A 13,194-nucleotide genomic window follows, 5' to 3' on the forward strand; every position below is an offset into this window, starting at 1 on the left:
CGAAATTATTCTGTTCTGGTTGAAATGCGTAAGCATTTCTATGCCTACTTAACGAAAAAAACCCGTCGGTCTCTCACGTAACACGAATCGCTATATCTAATGTATTACATCATCGCCATAAAGAAAAAAATAATCTATTAATGCTTATCTCTACGCCAGTCTGCGCGGAGGTGAGCAAATGGCACGATGCTTACGCATATTTAAACAACTCTAGCGAAGTTTCTTATACAATAATTTCTTTGTAGCGATTGCTCCTATGTGACATAGCGATCAAAGAGTTCCCTGATTGGGTAGGCAGAAATGTGCTGCACGTAAGCAGTTATCGTTAAAATCTGTTCAATGGCAGAAAGAAAAGAAGAAAAGTGAAAAAAAAAAAGCAGCGTTTACGAGAGAAGAGCTTTGTGCATTCGTCCCCAGAAGCTAGGGAGCGCTTCCCCAGGGTGTACGCACATCGCTGAAATTGAAGGAGCGACCCAGAGGCCTGGTGTCGCGTATGATGCTGTTGATGATGGCGAACCCCTGGAAGTAGGACATGTTCAGCTTGTCGCTGAACTTGCTCCGCAGCGTGTCGTGCAGGGCCCTTTGCACGACCGACGCGTGGAAGAGACCGGACCTAGAAGGAGGAGCAGAGGGGATCTTGTAGAGCGCGATTTGGAAGCATGCACCGCTATACACTCAGCTAAGTCGGCTGTTCGAGCGATCAACCACAAGGAAGGTATGACACACTGTACACAGAGTGGTCGACGCCTTTGAAGAGTCGACACAGCTGATTATACTAGTGCTTCATACTGATATATATATATATATAGATATATATATATATATATATATATAGGGGTTCAGCACGCAGGACCCGACGTAAAATACGCAGGAAAGAGACGACGAACTTTTTGGGAGACTTCTTTTACTTAACGTTTTCGGCTGGTGGACCAGGCTTCGTCAGAGTACAGTGGAGACTTCTTTTACTTAAAGTTTTCGGCTGGTGGACCAGCCTTCGTCAGAGTACAGTCAGAGTACTTCGTCAGAGTACTGTACTCTGACGAAGGCTGGTCCACCAGCCGAAAACGTTAAGAAAAAGAAGTCTCCCAAAAAGTTCGTCGTCTCTTTCCTGCGTATATATATATATATATATATATATATATATATATATATATATATATACAATTACGAATGCACTTTAAAGAACCCCAGGTGGTCCAATTTTCTACCGGGTACCTCATAATGAGATAGTGGTTTTGGCACGAAAAACCCCATAGTTTAATATATATAATTGCGACAATATAAAACCAACAGGCAAGGAAGCCAAGGATAGCATTGGGGTGAATGGCTGCGGCTGAAATTGATGTGTGGGAAATAATCAAAAAAAAGGGGAAGTGGAAGTGAACGAAAAGATAGCATGTCGCCGTGGGGACCGAACCCGTAACCTTCGTCTTATAGCTGTGACGCACTACTGACAATGCTACACCGAAGGCCACCAAACCGTCTGCTGGCTTCATGAGGTCGTGATTGACAAAAACACGCACGCATGCACGCACGCACGAACGCAGGCATGCACGGACGCGTGCGCACACACACACACACACACACACACACACACACACACACACACACACACACACACGCACACACACTCACACACACTCACACGCACACGCACACACGCACACACACGCACACACACACACACACGCACACACACACACACACACACGCACACACGCACACACACACACACACACGCACACACGCACACACGCACACACACACACACACACACGCACACACGCACGCACGCACACGCACACACACGCACACGCACACACACGCACGCACACACACACACACACACACACACACACACACACACACACACACACACACACACACACACACACACACACACACACACAGCTCAGTTGTCAAGAGCGTTGCACGCCTAATGCGATGACCTCTATTCGGGACAAAAGAGCGGAAATTAGTTTTTTCGTATAATTTAACTCGCCTTTTGTATAGTTTTTGTCATTGTCATTTGCCTTTTGTCATTTCTGTATAGGAAATATTCAACAAGTAATTAACCCTATGCTCTCCTTCGTTTCATTGTCAGTTGGCTTCACATATTTGCGATTACGAAGCTGAAGCCCCTTCAGTTCGCATTTCATGAACATTTCACGCTAAAAAAAGATTTCATTTTGTGCCAAGCCACGTTCATGACAAACTGAACCATAAATTTTTGGGTATTTGCACAGCACCTCTTTGGAAATTCCCGTGGTCGGTTGCGCGAGGTTTATTTTTTATCTAAAGAGAATATTGTAAGGACCCCTATGGCTAAGACCAAAGCCTTCGAGATTCGGCGGAGCACGCGCGGTGCGACTTTTTCGAGCAGTGGATCACGGAGGCCACGTTAAGACAATGTTAAGATTTAACAAGCTGCCACACGGAGGCACTTAACTCACATGAGCCTCATGTAGGCGGCACCCCAAACGCCCAAGTACCAGCGGGTTCCTGGGTGTCGTAACATGGCGATCCTCACTCGATTGTCGAGCGATCGATAGGCGTACTCTCTCCATTCCTCGTTGCTGTCGTCGTAGTACACTTTCACGAGTCCCACTGCAAGCACATTTTTTTTTCGGCACGTAAGTACAGCTTCCCTAAGAGCAAACAAGAACGCGAATAACTTTTTTACTTGACGATCGCTCAGCTCCCACAAACCTCGCTGATAACCCGTGCAACTTTACGACCGGCCGACAGCTCCTCAGTTTTTTGGCTGCTATCTCAAACCGTGCGCGCGGCGTGTTACCATAGAATTTCTCACCATATTACCTAGAGGGAAATCTGGCGCTGCTGCGCTGTGGTATGCATGGGAATGCCGGTATATTGTGACTTCGGATTGGCATCGTTCTCGGAGAGCCAAGACACCTTGAAGACGCGCCTGGCAAGCACCGTTCCCTGTGTCAAAATGATTCATTTTCTACTAAAATAGCACGTAAAAAGCTGCTGTAGCTTTATTATTACACAAAAACATGTTTTGTTTAACAATAAGAACTTGTTATTGCATGTACAATTATATGATACGTGAAAAGTATCAGGGGGCCGCTAAAGTTTGAGGACAGACGACAAGGTTCGCGCTCGCTTTGAAGCAGTTTGTCGTCTGTTCTTGGTTTTCTTCGCTTGGTCATGCATTATAGGTGAGTAAAGATGTAATATGCATGAATGGAAACATTTTATGAAGGTTTTACTGCAAGAGCGCGTTATTTGTGTAGGCATACCTACGTTCTAGACGAAGCCTCTTGCAACACCAGCCAACACGAGCCTCGCAGACACATATACCGTAAGTGCCATGACGGCACGGCGCCCCTTAAGAAACTCCCATAGACGGTGGCACCAGATTTCCCTCTAGGTGTTACACTGAGAAACTCCATGCCTGTTACTAAGGGATATGAGGGCGCTGCGATCGAGCTTTGTGCAAAGTCAACGGGGCTGGTTGTTCCATTGACAGGTGCACGCTGGTTGCGGTTGCTTGTGCTGCGTCTTGTGAATTGGTAGCCAATTTTATTTTTTCACGCTGCGTATGCCTCGTCACTGTCCGCGTGGGCGTGGTCGGCAATCGATACCTTTGGCGTCCGGTAGAAGTTCTGTGTTCCCGGAGACACTTGAGTGCCTGCGACGTGCCAACAACACCTAAGTAGCACAAGGCCTGTTTAACTCCGATCCATGACGTCCCGCTACCTGGCCCGAAATTTCCACTGACAAAGCTGGCGTGATGAAAGCGCCAGCGTCAAAATCACTGTGGCCGACTCGGGAGTATCCCCGTTAGATTCTATGGTGGTCGGGCCAGGTAACATGACGTCATGGATCGGAGTGAAAATGCCGTGTGCTATCTAGGTCGTGCTAGATGTGCGGGCCACCGAGTGTTGATATCGCGCGCCTGCTTCTTGGTCTGCAGCCCTACTTCGCCTCCTGAATTGAACCTCACTCATCGTGCCATATTTTGCGTCCTGTTACAGAAATTCGCGACATGCCCACGTGTTTAGCGCGCGTTTGCTACAGCAAGGACAGGAAAGCTCCCACAAACGGCACCTAATTCCTCATTGTTACGTTAGAAGTGACAAGGAGGCATTTACAGCGCGGATAGACTTTTCGCAGAAATAGTCCAACGATTTTTTTTTACTTGCAGTTACAAACAGATGACGTAGTCTAGTCGCATGTCATAAGCGGGAAGGTGGTCGAACGTGAGTGCGGCATACGCGAAGGATGGTACAGTTCCTTGCTTGCTTCTGAACCTTCCATTCTACTTTTGATGCCATCGAAAAAGTTGAAGGTCGTCAATATAAAGCGAACTTGGACATAAGCAAGTAGTAAAATCACATCGTGGCCTGTCCCGAAAACCTCCGTAAGAGTCACTTCTTCTCTTGGATGTATGCCTTCAGTTATAAAATAAATCAAATAGATGAAAAATAATCTGATCAGAACGAGTATGGCGCTTCAGCTTTCCTGAAATTTGAGGTCGATGAAATTGAAATTTTGGAGCGCAGCTCTCGGGCGCCCGTTCCTGCGGGGAGCGTCGGCGTCGGTGTTACCGAGCGAACGAGCACAGCGGCGGATGAAACAGAGAACGCGGAGTGCAGCGTGGGATGGAAGACGGCGATAGCGAAGAGAAAGCGAGGAGGAAAGCGGAGGAGGAGGGCATAGTGAAAACGTGCGAAGAAAAGCGTAGTGCCGCACAAGCCCGGCTATGCGGCGACGATGCTTATACGAGATGATGCGAGCCAGAGTAGCGAGCGTCGTTTGTTCACCGACGTAGCTACCGATACCATATATGGAAACAAAGCGCTGTATGAGCGGAGATCTGTCTGCGGCGGCAGCCTCTCGCGATCTCCCGACTAGCGATCGAAGCAGTCGCGCCACGCTTCGCCCTCCGCTTGCAACGTGCCGCACGAGAGAGATTGTCCGCGCCAGCCAATAAAGCGCAAAATGAAAACGCGTATAGAGCTGCGCTCAAGCTTCCCTTTAGGGAGTATCGTAACTGTCGGTGGATTTTTTATTTCAGTTTGTAACACGCATGCGCATTTCTCACGGATGCAATACCAGAAGAATGAACGCGCAATTAAAGCGCAACGGGAGCGTGAACATTCTTTATTCCTAATACTCCTTAACTTGTACGCGAACGGTAAAGGTGGGATGCTGTTCTTTTTTTCAACGTGAACTTCGGAATACCTTTGAAGCAAGAGCTATAGCTACAAGGCATGCAGATGGTGCAAGAAGGGTATCTACGGGACGTTTAATTAAACCTCATTCGGATCGCGGGGTTAACTTTCACATTATTTTACGACAGGTGAGTACGTAAATGATATGTGGTATATTTACCAGGCTTCAAATTTCGGCAATAAAAAGCAGACCTCGAGTTGTTGGATATAGCTAGCTGTCGACTGAACAGGGCAACATCTTCGGCGCATGTTGGCATTCCTCTTTTTGTCGCGCCCTGAACAAAAATTAGCCGCTTTTAACCGTGCATATAAGCTGTCTAAATGCTGCATTCGTCGAGGTGATTTGTAAACGAAAGTACATAAAGAAATATGCAAGTCTGGTGCTCTCGAACTAAATGCATTGAAGCCGCACTGGCCGTGCATAGATGACGTAACGTTCCTGGTGCGCATCCTGTTACGCGGCAATCAGTATTAGCTGTGCGTGATTACGCGACTACAAGGGGCAGTTTAAACTGCCTTATGCCACGGCAAGACGAGGTGCTTATCCGCTGCACCAGGTTTATGCGCTCAGCGTCGAAGGTTCCTCCCAGAAACGGCTTTCATTTCGAGATACAAAACGCCATCGACGAATCGTGCCGTGAATGGGTGCCAGCGCTGCAATACTAGCACTACTGACATCCACTGAGCTTGGCATGAACCATGGCGCATGCGGCCAGCAAAATTGTACGGCCTTCGAGATCGGGTTGTGTTGCTTGGAGGGAGCCGTCGCAGGGGGCGTAGATTTGGACGCTATAGCTATTGTTGTAAATGTAATTCAACGTTCCAGAGAACACGAACCGCAGAAACATCGGCTTGATAAACAAAACATCACCTTCTTACGGCTAGAGCCGCACTTTCTCTCCGCCTCCCACGAATGCCAACGTATATACGTTATCGCGATCGCCCATCACTGTTGCCAGCATGTTTATTGAGCGCGACTACATCCACAATGCAGATTGCGAGAAATTCTGATTAAAAAAGAAATGTGCCACGGACTTTTAAGCGTTATTACCACTGTATGGTTGGACACTCGACAACTAAGCTTACCGTTACGATAAAGAAAAGGTACCAGAAGAATTGGCTGTGAGTGCCTTTAAAATAGGAAAAATAAAGGGGCAAAGGCGCGTCGCGACTTGGCACCAGCGGTCACCTTGGAGCTTCTTCCTCTCGAACACCACCGGTTCGTTCGGGTTATTCTCGGTGCTGTACGTGAAGAACCGGATGTAGACGTAGTCGGTGCACGAGTAATCCTTGTTCCACAGCACCTGACGCAGCGCCTCGAACACGCAGATGAGCGTGTATTGGCCTGGCGTCGGGGGAGTGGAACGACCAGAAGACGGAGCTTTAATTTCTTTCAAAACGACACTAAAGCGAAACACTATACACAGATTGGTTTACAATGCTAAAATACCGTCTCTTTAGAACGAGACTTCTTTTTTCTTTTAATTTCGCGGTAATAGGTTCATTACAAGAATAGTAAACGAAAGGTGAAAGTTTGATTTCTTGTAATTTAGCACCACAGACTGACGTCAAGGACAACACAGTATCTTTTTTTCTTATTATTATTTGCGCACTTGCAGGTCAGTAAGGGTTCTTGACAATTCTTAAGCTACATGTCTTTGGCTCTACGAGACCACAGTGCAGGCTCGATCTTCACCGTCAATATCTATGACGTCACGGGAGATGGAGCCGAAACCGAAGCCGCTGACGGCAACAGGCTATTGTTTTGCAGTCTCTTCTGGATTACGAAGGCTTCTCTCACAATATGACCGGCATTTTCGGCATTGAAAGAAGTTTAATTACTTACATATCACAAATAATCTATTTTTTTTGTTAAATTTCCTTTCAATGCGTTCGAATAGGAGAGACACCATGCAAGCATTGAGCTTGGAATTGTGTATCGAACAGCGTTTTAACAGTTTTAACCGCTCAGAAGGATTGGTGCAATCTGGAAGATCCTTTATACAAGGACGCCCCCCTCCCCCCTATACTGCGCTTAAGATGTAAAAAAAGAAAACGATTTTGCACTTACTGCTGGATTGTTCATGCTCAAATTTCGCAGGAATATTGCAATCTGGAGTCGAACTCTACTCGACTACTGTAGAGTAACATGCCGCTATACGTACTCCGGAAAATCATAACTGAGATTACGTTGACTCGATTTATACTTCTTGTAGACGCCTTCATAGTTTTTTTGGATACATTTCATCGAATGTTGAGCTATACCGTTCTGCAAGGGAAGCCAGTTAGCTTGTCCAAGAATCACGAGCTTCTTTTTGTTGTTGTTGTTGTGCCGACCATTTATCACAACATGACTTCACGTTCAAGAGGCGCAAATAAGAGGATAACGAACAAATCGACTCTGAATGATAACGCACGCAATGACCTAAGCTCAGGTCATACTCCCAGGACCGTGACATTCTGCGCCGCTGGCTTTCTGTCAGTACGACTTTCTGATATAAAGGTATACGACGAAGGAAATGGAAGGTGCAGGCCGGGCCTTCAAATGTAACTTACGAACTTGCGGCGCTGAAGCTTGAAGGAAAAAAAGAGATAAGAAGCATGACGTTAGTCTAATGAACTAGCGTTAGCAAGCTCATTTATTAGCCAACCTATGGCTAAGACCACAGGTAGGCAAACAATGCACGGAATTAACTCAGACCGCGCTCGGTGACTCGGGCTCACTCACAAAATATATATTTCTTGCTTAGCCCTACCCTCCACCGCTCCACTTCACTCGGATTCAGACTCCCGAAAATTCTACAGCGTCGGCCCCCGACCAACTGCAACAAAATTTTTGGTCGCGTGGGAAGCCTAGCGTCCGACAGTGCATACATATAGCAGTCTCCATGCGAAATGTTAACTTCGTAGCGCTTAAACATAGGACGACACAGAAGGGAAACGATATACCTAAGCGCCGTCTGTTACATCCATGGATTAAGAGAGATCTTTGTAACCGAATTAGAGAACTAGGTAAACTATACCACAACTTCATTAGACTAAGAGACATATCTCTACTACATGAATACAAAAAAGTTCACAACATATTAAACCTCAGATTTGAAGAGAGCTCGCATTCAATATTATCACGCAAGATTTGCTGGGGTCTCCTGTAATCCCAGGAAAGCTTGGAATTCGGCACGCCTGCTCATAGAGAAAACAAAAGATATAGCCTTCCCTACGACAATAACGATTAACGGCATTGAGTTCACTGAAGCCGATCTAGCGGATAAATTCAATGATCATTTCCTAACCATATAGGTCAGACAAATCGTGCAGCAAATGACTGTGAACAATACATTTCTTCTTCCTGCGTGCAATCTATTTTCTTGACTCCATGTAGCGAATTAGAAATAGCTACATACCTGAAATCGTTAAATAAAAACACTGTCGCTGACTATGATGACGTTAAGGCTGATCCAATTAAACATGTTGCTGAATTACTGTGTGGCCCATTGCAGAAGCTTTCGCCGCGGGTACCCTTCCCGAAGGCGTGAAGATAGCTAGAGTAGTAGTCATCCACAAAGGTGGCTCTCACAGTGACTTGATTAACGATCGGCCTATATCTGTGCTACCTTTATTTTCGAAAGTGTTAGAATATACACTAAAATTATGAATATTTAAGTTTCTTGGCGACCACCAAACGCTTTCCAGGCAACAATTTGGCCTCCGGGGAAGACAATCAGCCGAAACGCCACGCTTGGATATTAAAGAAAAGTTGGTTGACATTGATAATAAGCAATACATTCGTGCATTATTTATAGATTTTTAAAAGACGTTTGATTCTATTAAGCATCCTATTTTGTTTCGCAAACTCCCACACTGCGGTGTTAGAGGTCTGGTATAAAATCTGATACGCAGTTATCTATCCAAATTTTAATCTGATATGCCTTCTACGATCCTTCAACTCCTGCCACTTAAGCTTAAGTTTGTTTTCTACCATGCTAAACTGCAGGCTATAGTTACCAAGAGCAAATCGAACTGCCCTATTCTGGATTTTTTCTAATTTATTTATAAGCTCAGATATGTGTGGGTACCAACAAGCACATCCATATTCAAGTATTGAACGTGCATGACTGAAATACAACTGCGTTCTTAAGTCACTCGGTAAATGACTAAAATTGCGCCGCAAGAATTCCAAAACTGATGCTGCCTTATTTCCAATATAGTTAACATGCTTGTGGCATCGTAAATCAGAAGTAAAAAACACACTTAGATATTTAAATTCCTTGCTTATGTTTAGAGTTAAACCATGAATTCTATACCTATACAGATGATTAGCTCGTTTTCTTGTGAAGTTGACGTGAACAGTCTTATTTATATTTACTGACATATCCCAACGCACACACCATTCTGCTATAGTGTTTAAGTCAACTTGCAGGATTTGTGAATCTGAAATGGCATCTACGACTCTATAAACAACACAATCATCGGCAAACATCCTGAATGAAGACTGTAGATTAGTTGAAATATCATTAATATGCAACAAAAACAATAGCGGCCCCAACACTGAGCCTTGGGGAACTCCCGACGTAACTGATGCATATTGCGAAGATATACCGTTCAGAACAACAGCCTGTTTCCGCAATGGCAAATATTCGGCAATTCAGGCTATTATTTTACCATCCAAGTTATAAGCTTTTAATTTGGAGAGTAGGAGACTGTGTGCGACTACATCAAATGCTTTACGAAAATCTAAGAAAACGCAGTTCACAACTTGTTGCTTATCAACTGCCGAGGCTAAATCGTGAATAAACTCTACCAACTGTCTATTGCAAGATAAACCATGCCTGAAACCATGTTGGCTGGGGCTTATGTTTATGTTAGATTATGTTTATTTAAATGGGCCATAACGCAACTGTATATTACATGCTCCATAATTTTGCAGGTTATACTAGTTAAGGAAACGGGCCTGTAGTGCTGAACGGAGTTTCGCACCCCACTCTTACGTATGGGCACGACTCGCGCTAATTTCCGATCATCAGGCATCTCGATTTCATTGAGGGACTTCTGGAACAACCGGGTGAAATAAAAGCATAACGCGTCCGCACAATTCCTTATGATAGCGGCGGGAATGTCATCAGGGCCGCATGCCTTAGCCTGGTTCACATCTTTTAATAATTTACGGATACCATCGACGCAAAAGGCGACTTCCGGCATGCGGTATATTTCAGCAGGTAATTCAAAACAGACAGTACGTGAGCTAGACGGCAAAAACACCGATGAAAAATAACGGCTAAAAATTTCTGCTTTAGACTCATTATCATGAATAATTGTTCCCTCATTTTTCAAAGCAGGTATCGATCTGTTGTCCTTGCCATTACGCTTCACATACCTACAAAATTCTTTGGTGTCCCTGACAAGTCTTTCTCCTAGATTAAAAAAGTACAAGCCCTTAGCGATGTCTGACTTTTGTCTAAATTCAATTTTTATTGCCTTCAGCAAGGCCAAATGCTCTGGCGAATTAGACGCCTTGTATCTTTGGTAATTTCGTCGCTGTCGTCGAATAAGGGCACGTAACTCTGTGTTAAACCAGGGTTTGTCCCAAGCTCGCCTACTTGATATAACTCGTGATGGGACATCACGTAGTTCAAACATTTTCAGTTTGAAAGTATTCCACAGTCGTTCGATATCTAGATTATCTGCGAGTGCATCAAAAGTTGGAAAGAACGACTTGAAAGCAGCGCTAATCGCCTCGTAGTTGGCCCTGCTGTAGGCATAAATCTTTCGACTAGGTGTTTTTGCAGTCTTCACATACAGAACTGATAAATCTTCTCGAACAACGTTGTGATCGTTCAAAGCTGGCAACACCCGTACATTGTATACAACATCAGGTACGTTATGGAGCAAAAGGTCGAGCACGTGACCTGTTACGTCTTTGCGCGATGGCTCGTGCACATACTGAGAGAAAGTGTTCTGATCTAAACTATCAAAGAAAGTTGAGCATAGGCTCCCTCGAGCAGTATCCCTTGGTTCCCCAGCTGACCAGTCAATATCCGGAAGGTTAAAGTCCCCCCTAGAACAAGGCATTCATTGTTAATAATTTCAAGAAGATTGGATATATGAACTAGTGGATCTACAGAAGGACCAGGAGGCCTATGAAATGACCCAAGAACAATTTCTTTCCCATTTGGCAGCCTGAATTTACAAAAAAATCGATTCAGTTTCGTTATCCGGAAATTCCATTTGCACGCTCGGGATACTGTTATGGACAAGAATGAACACCCCTCCGCCCCGTGCACAGCGCTCTCGACGAAAACACTCGTACGTGTCCGGAAATACTTCAGTGCTTGCGATAGTCGGGTCAAGCCAAGATTCCGTTCCCCCCAAAATGGTCGGTTGGATGGTAGGAAGAAAAAAATGAAAGTCATCAACTTTATTTTTTACACTGCGGCAGTTGACTAACAGAACGCTGACGGGGCACATCGCAGCATTAACGGTACTTTGTCATTACTCCCGTGCAGCGCCGGCTTTACTGTCTCATTAAAAGCACCTGCTCCCCGAGTGAAGCGTAAGAAACATCAGAACTGGTTTCAAGCCTTCTTCGCTGTTTTTTTTTTTTTTTTGGCATACGCCCATAATTTCTTTCGCTTATCGCGGACAGTACGGGAAAAGTCTTCAGATATAGCAACGTTCGATCCCTTGAGCTTGAATGCTTTTGCAAGCCCGGCTTGGCGGTCTTTAAAAGAATTGAAGCAAACAATGATGAGCCGATTTTTTCCTTCGCAGAATTTACCCAGCCTGTGTGCACGTTCAGTAGCTAACGGAGGTAATTCAAGCTTCGTAGTGCACTGACTTATGGTGAGTTCCTCAGCCTGGGCTGCCGTCTCATTGGCATTGGAATCCGCCAAGCCAGAAAAAAGCAAATCATTGCGCCTCTCACGATTTTCCAAGTCGTCAAATCTTTTAATCATGCCTGCCAAAGCATCATGATCTTGTCGCTGCTGATCTTCAACGTTAGCTAAGGTTATTTCAACTGTGTTGATCTTTTCTAGCTTAGTTTCCAACGAAAGAAGCCGAGCCTTAACGTCAGTAACGTCTGCGGTGAGCTGCGATAATTCGGAAAGTATTGCACTTTGACCATTTAACAGTTGTTGAATTTGTTCAGCAGTTGGTGGACCTGGGTTACACTCAATATCTCCGCCACAAAGCAAAGTTTCGTTGAAGTTAGCCTTTTTTTTAAACGCGAGATCCGACGAGAACCGGCCACTCACTGGTAGTCGACGGTGGTGGTGCCGTTGTTGGTTTTTTCGTCGTAGTCGCCGGGCTTGGCGTAGTGCTCGGAGCCGCCGTCGGTGGTGGCGGCGGCGCTGCGGTCGGCGGCGTCGTCGTCGGCGGTGTCATTGTCGGCGCCATTGTAGGTGTCGCCGTCGGCGTGGTCATAGCCGGCGTCGAGGGCTCTGTCCCTGGTTCGCTGACCGTGGTGTTCATCGGTGCTTCCGGCAAGTAAGAAACGATTATCAAGTGACGGTGGTGTCCTCTTGACGATAAACAAAATAAATTAGCTATAACTACCTGACGAGAAAAACAACTATACGCTGAAAAGACAAGAGGCTTCTCATTTGGCCAGTTGGTGATGCGCAGTGATTAGCAGAGGGGCGCAAATTAGGACACATGAAGATAAAGCAGACAGGAAGAGCTGTTGTTCTCTCTACTCCGACTGTGTACACGTCTTAATTTGGGCGCTTCTTCTAATAGGCAAGGTGATCTACGCCGGCAAAGAACTCCCTCTGTAAATATATTGGACATGTATGCACCTGTCTCACGCTTCTTTCGCGCATTAAAGACGTGCATTCAGTTTAGACTGATATAATATTGGCGTGAAACTCTTCTTTCGGTGATTTTTTCCGGTGTGCGCTTGATTACTAGAAGACAACATGAATGGCCAAACTGCTATTATCTCCTAAATTGCACGCTGGAATGCTAGTGCCGATATATGCGAGGGTGACGT

The 13,194-nt window shown here is 45.4% G+C and overlaps 1 protein-coding gene across 1 annotated transcript in view; it reads right to left on the minus strand.

The window, feature by feature from the left end:
* The window catches only part of LOC142591335 (uncharacterized), a 43,927-nt gene that overhangs the window by 14,571 nt on the left and 16,162 nt on the right, over positions 1-13,194 (minus strand). The window contains exons 7-10 of the mRNA XM_075703661.1: positions 12,458-12,679; positions 6,394-6,549; positions 2,454-2,607; positions 451-613 (exon numbers count right to left, since the gene is read on the minus strand). Of these exons, the coding sequence (XP_075559776.1) occupies positions 451-613; positions 2,454-2,607; positions 6,394-6,549; positions 12,458-12,679 (695 nt within the window). The remainder of the gene's footprint in view (positions 1-450; positions 614-2,453; positions 2,608-6,393; positions 6,550-12,457; positions 12,680-13,194) is intronic.

The sequence above is a fragment of the Dermacentor variabilis genome, chromosome 8 (assembly GCF_050947875.1).
Source record: "Dermacentor variabilis isolate Ectoservices chromosome 8, ASM5094787v1, whole genome shotgun sequence".
Lineage (NCBI taxonomy): Eukaryota > Metazoa > Arthropoda > Arachnida > Ixodida > Ixodidae > Dermacentor > Dermacentor variabilis.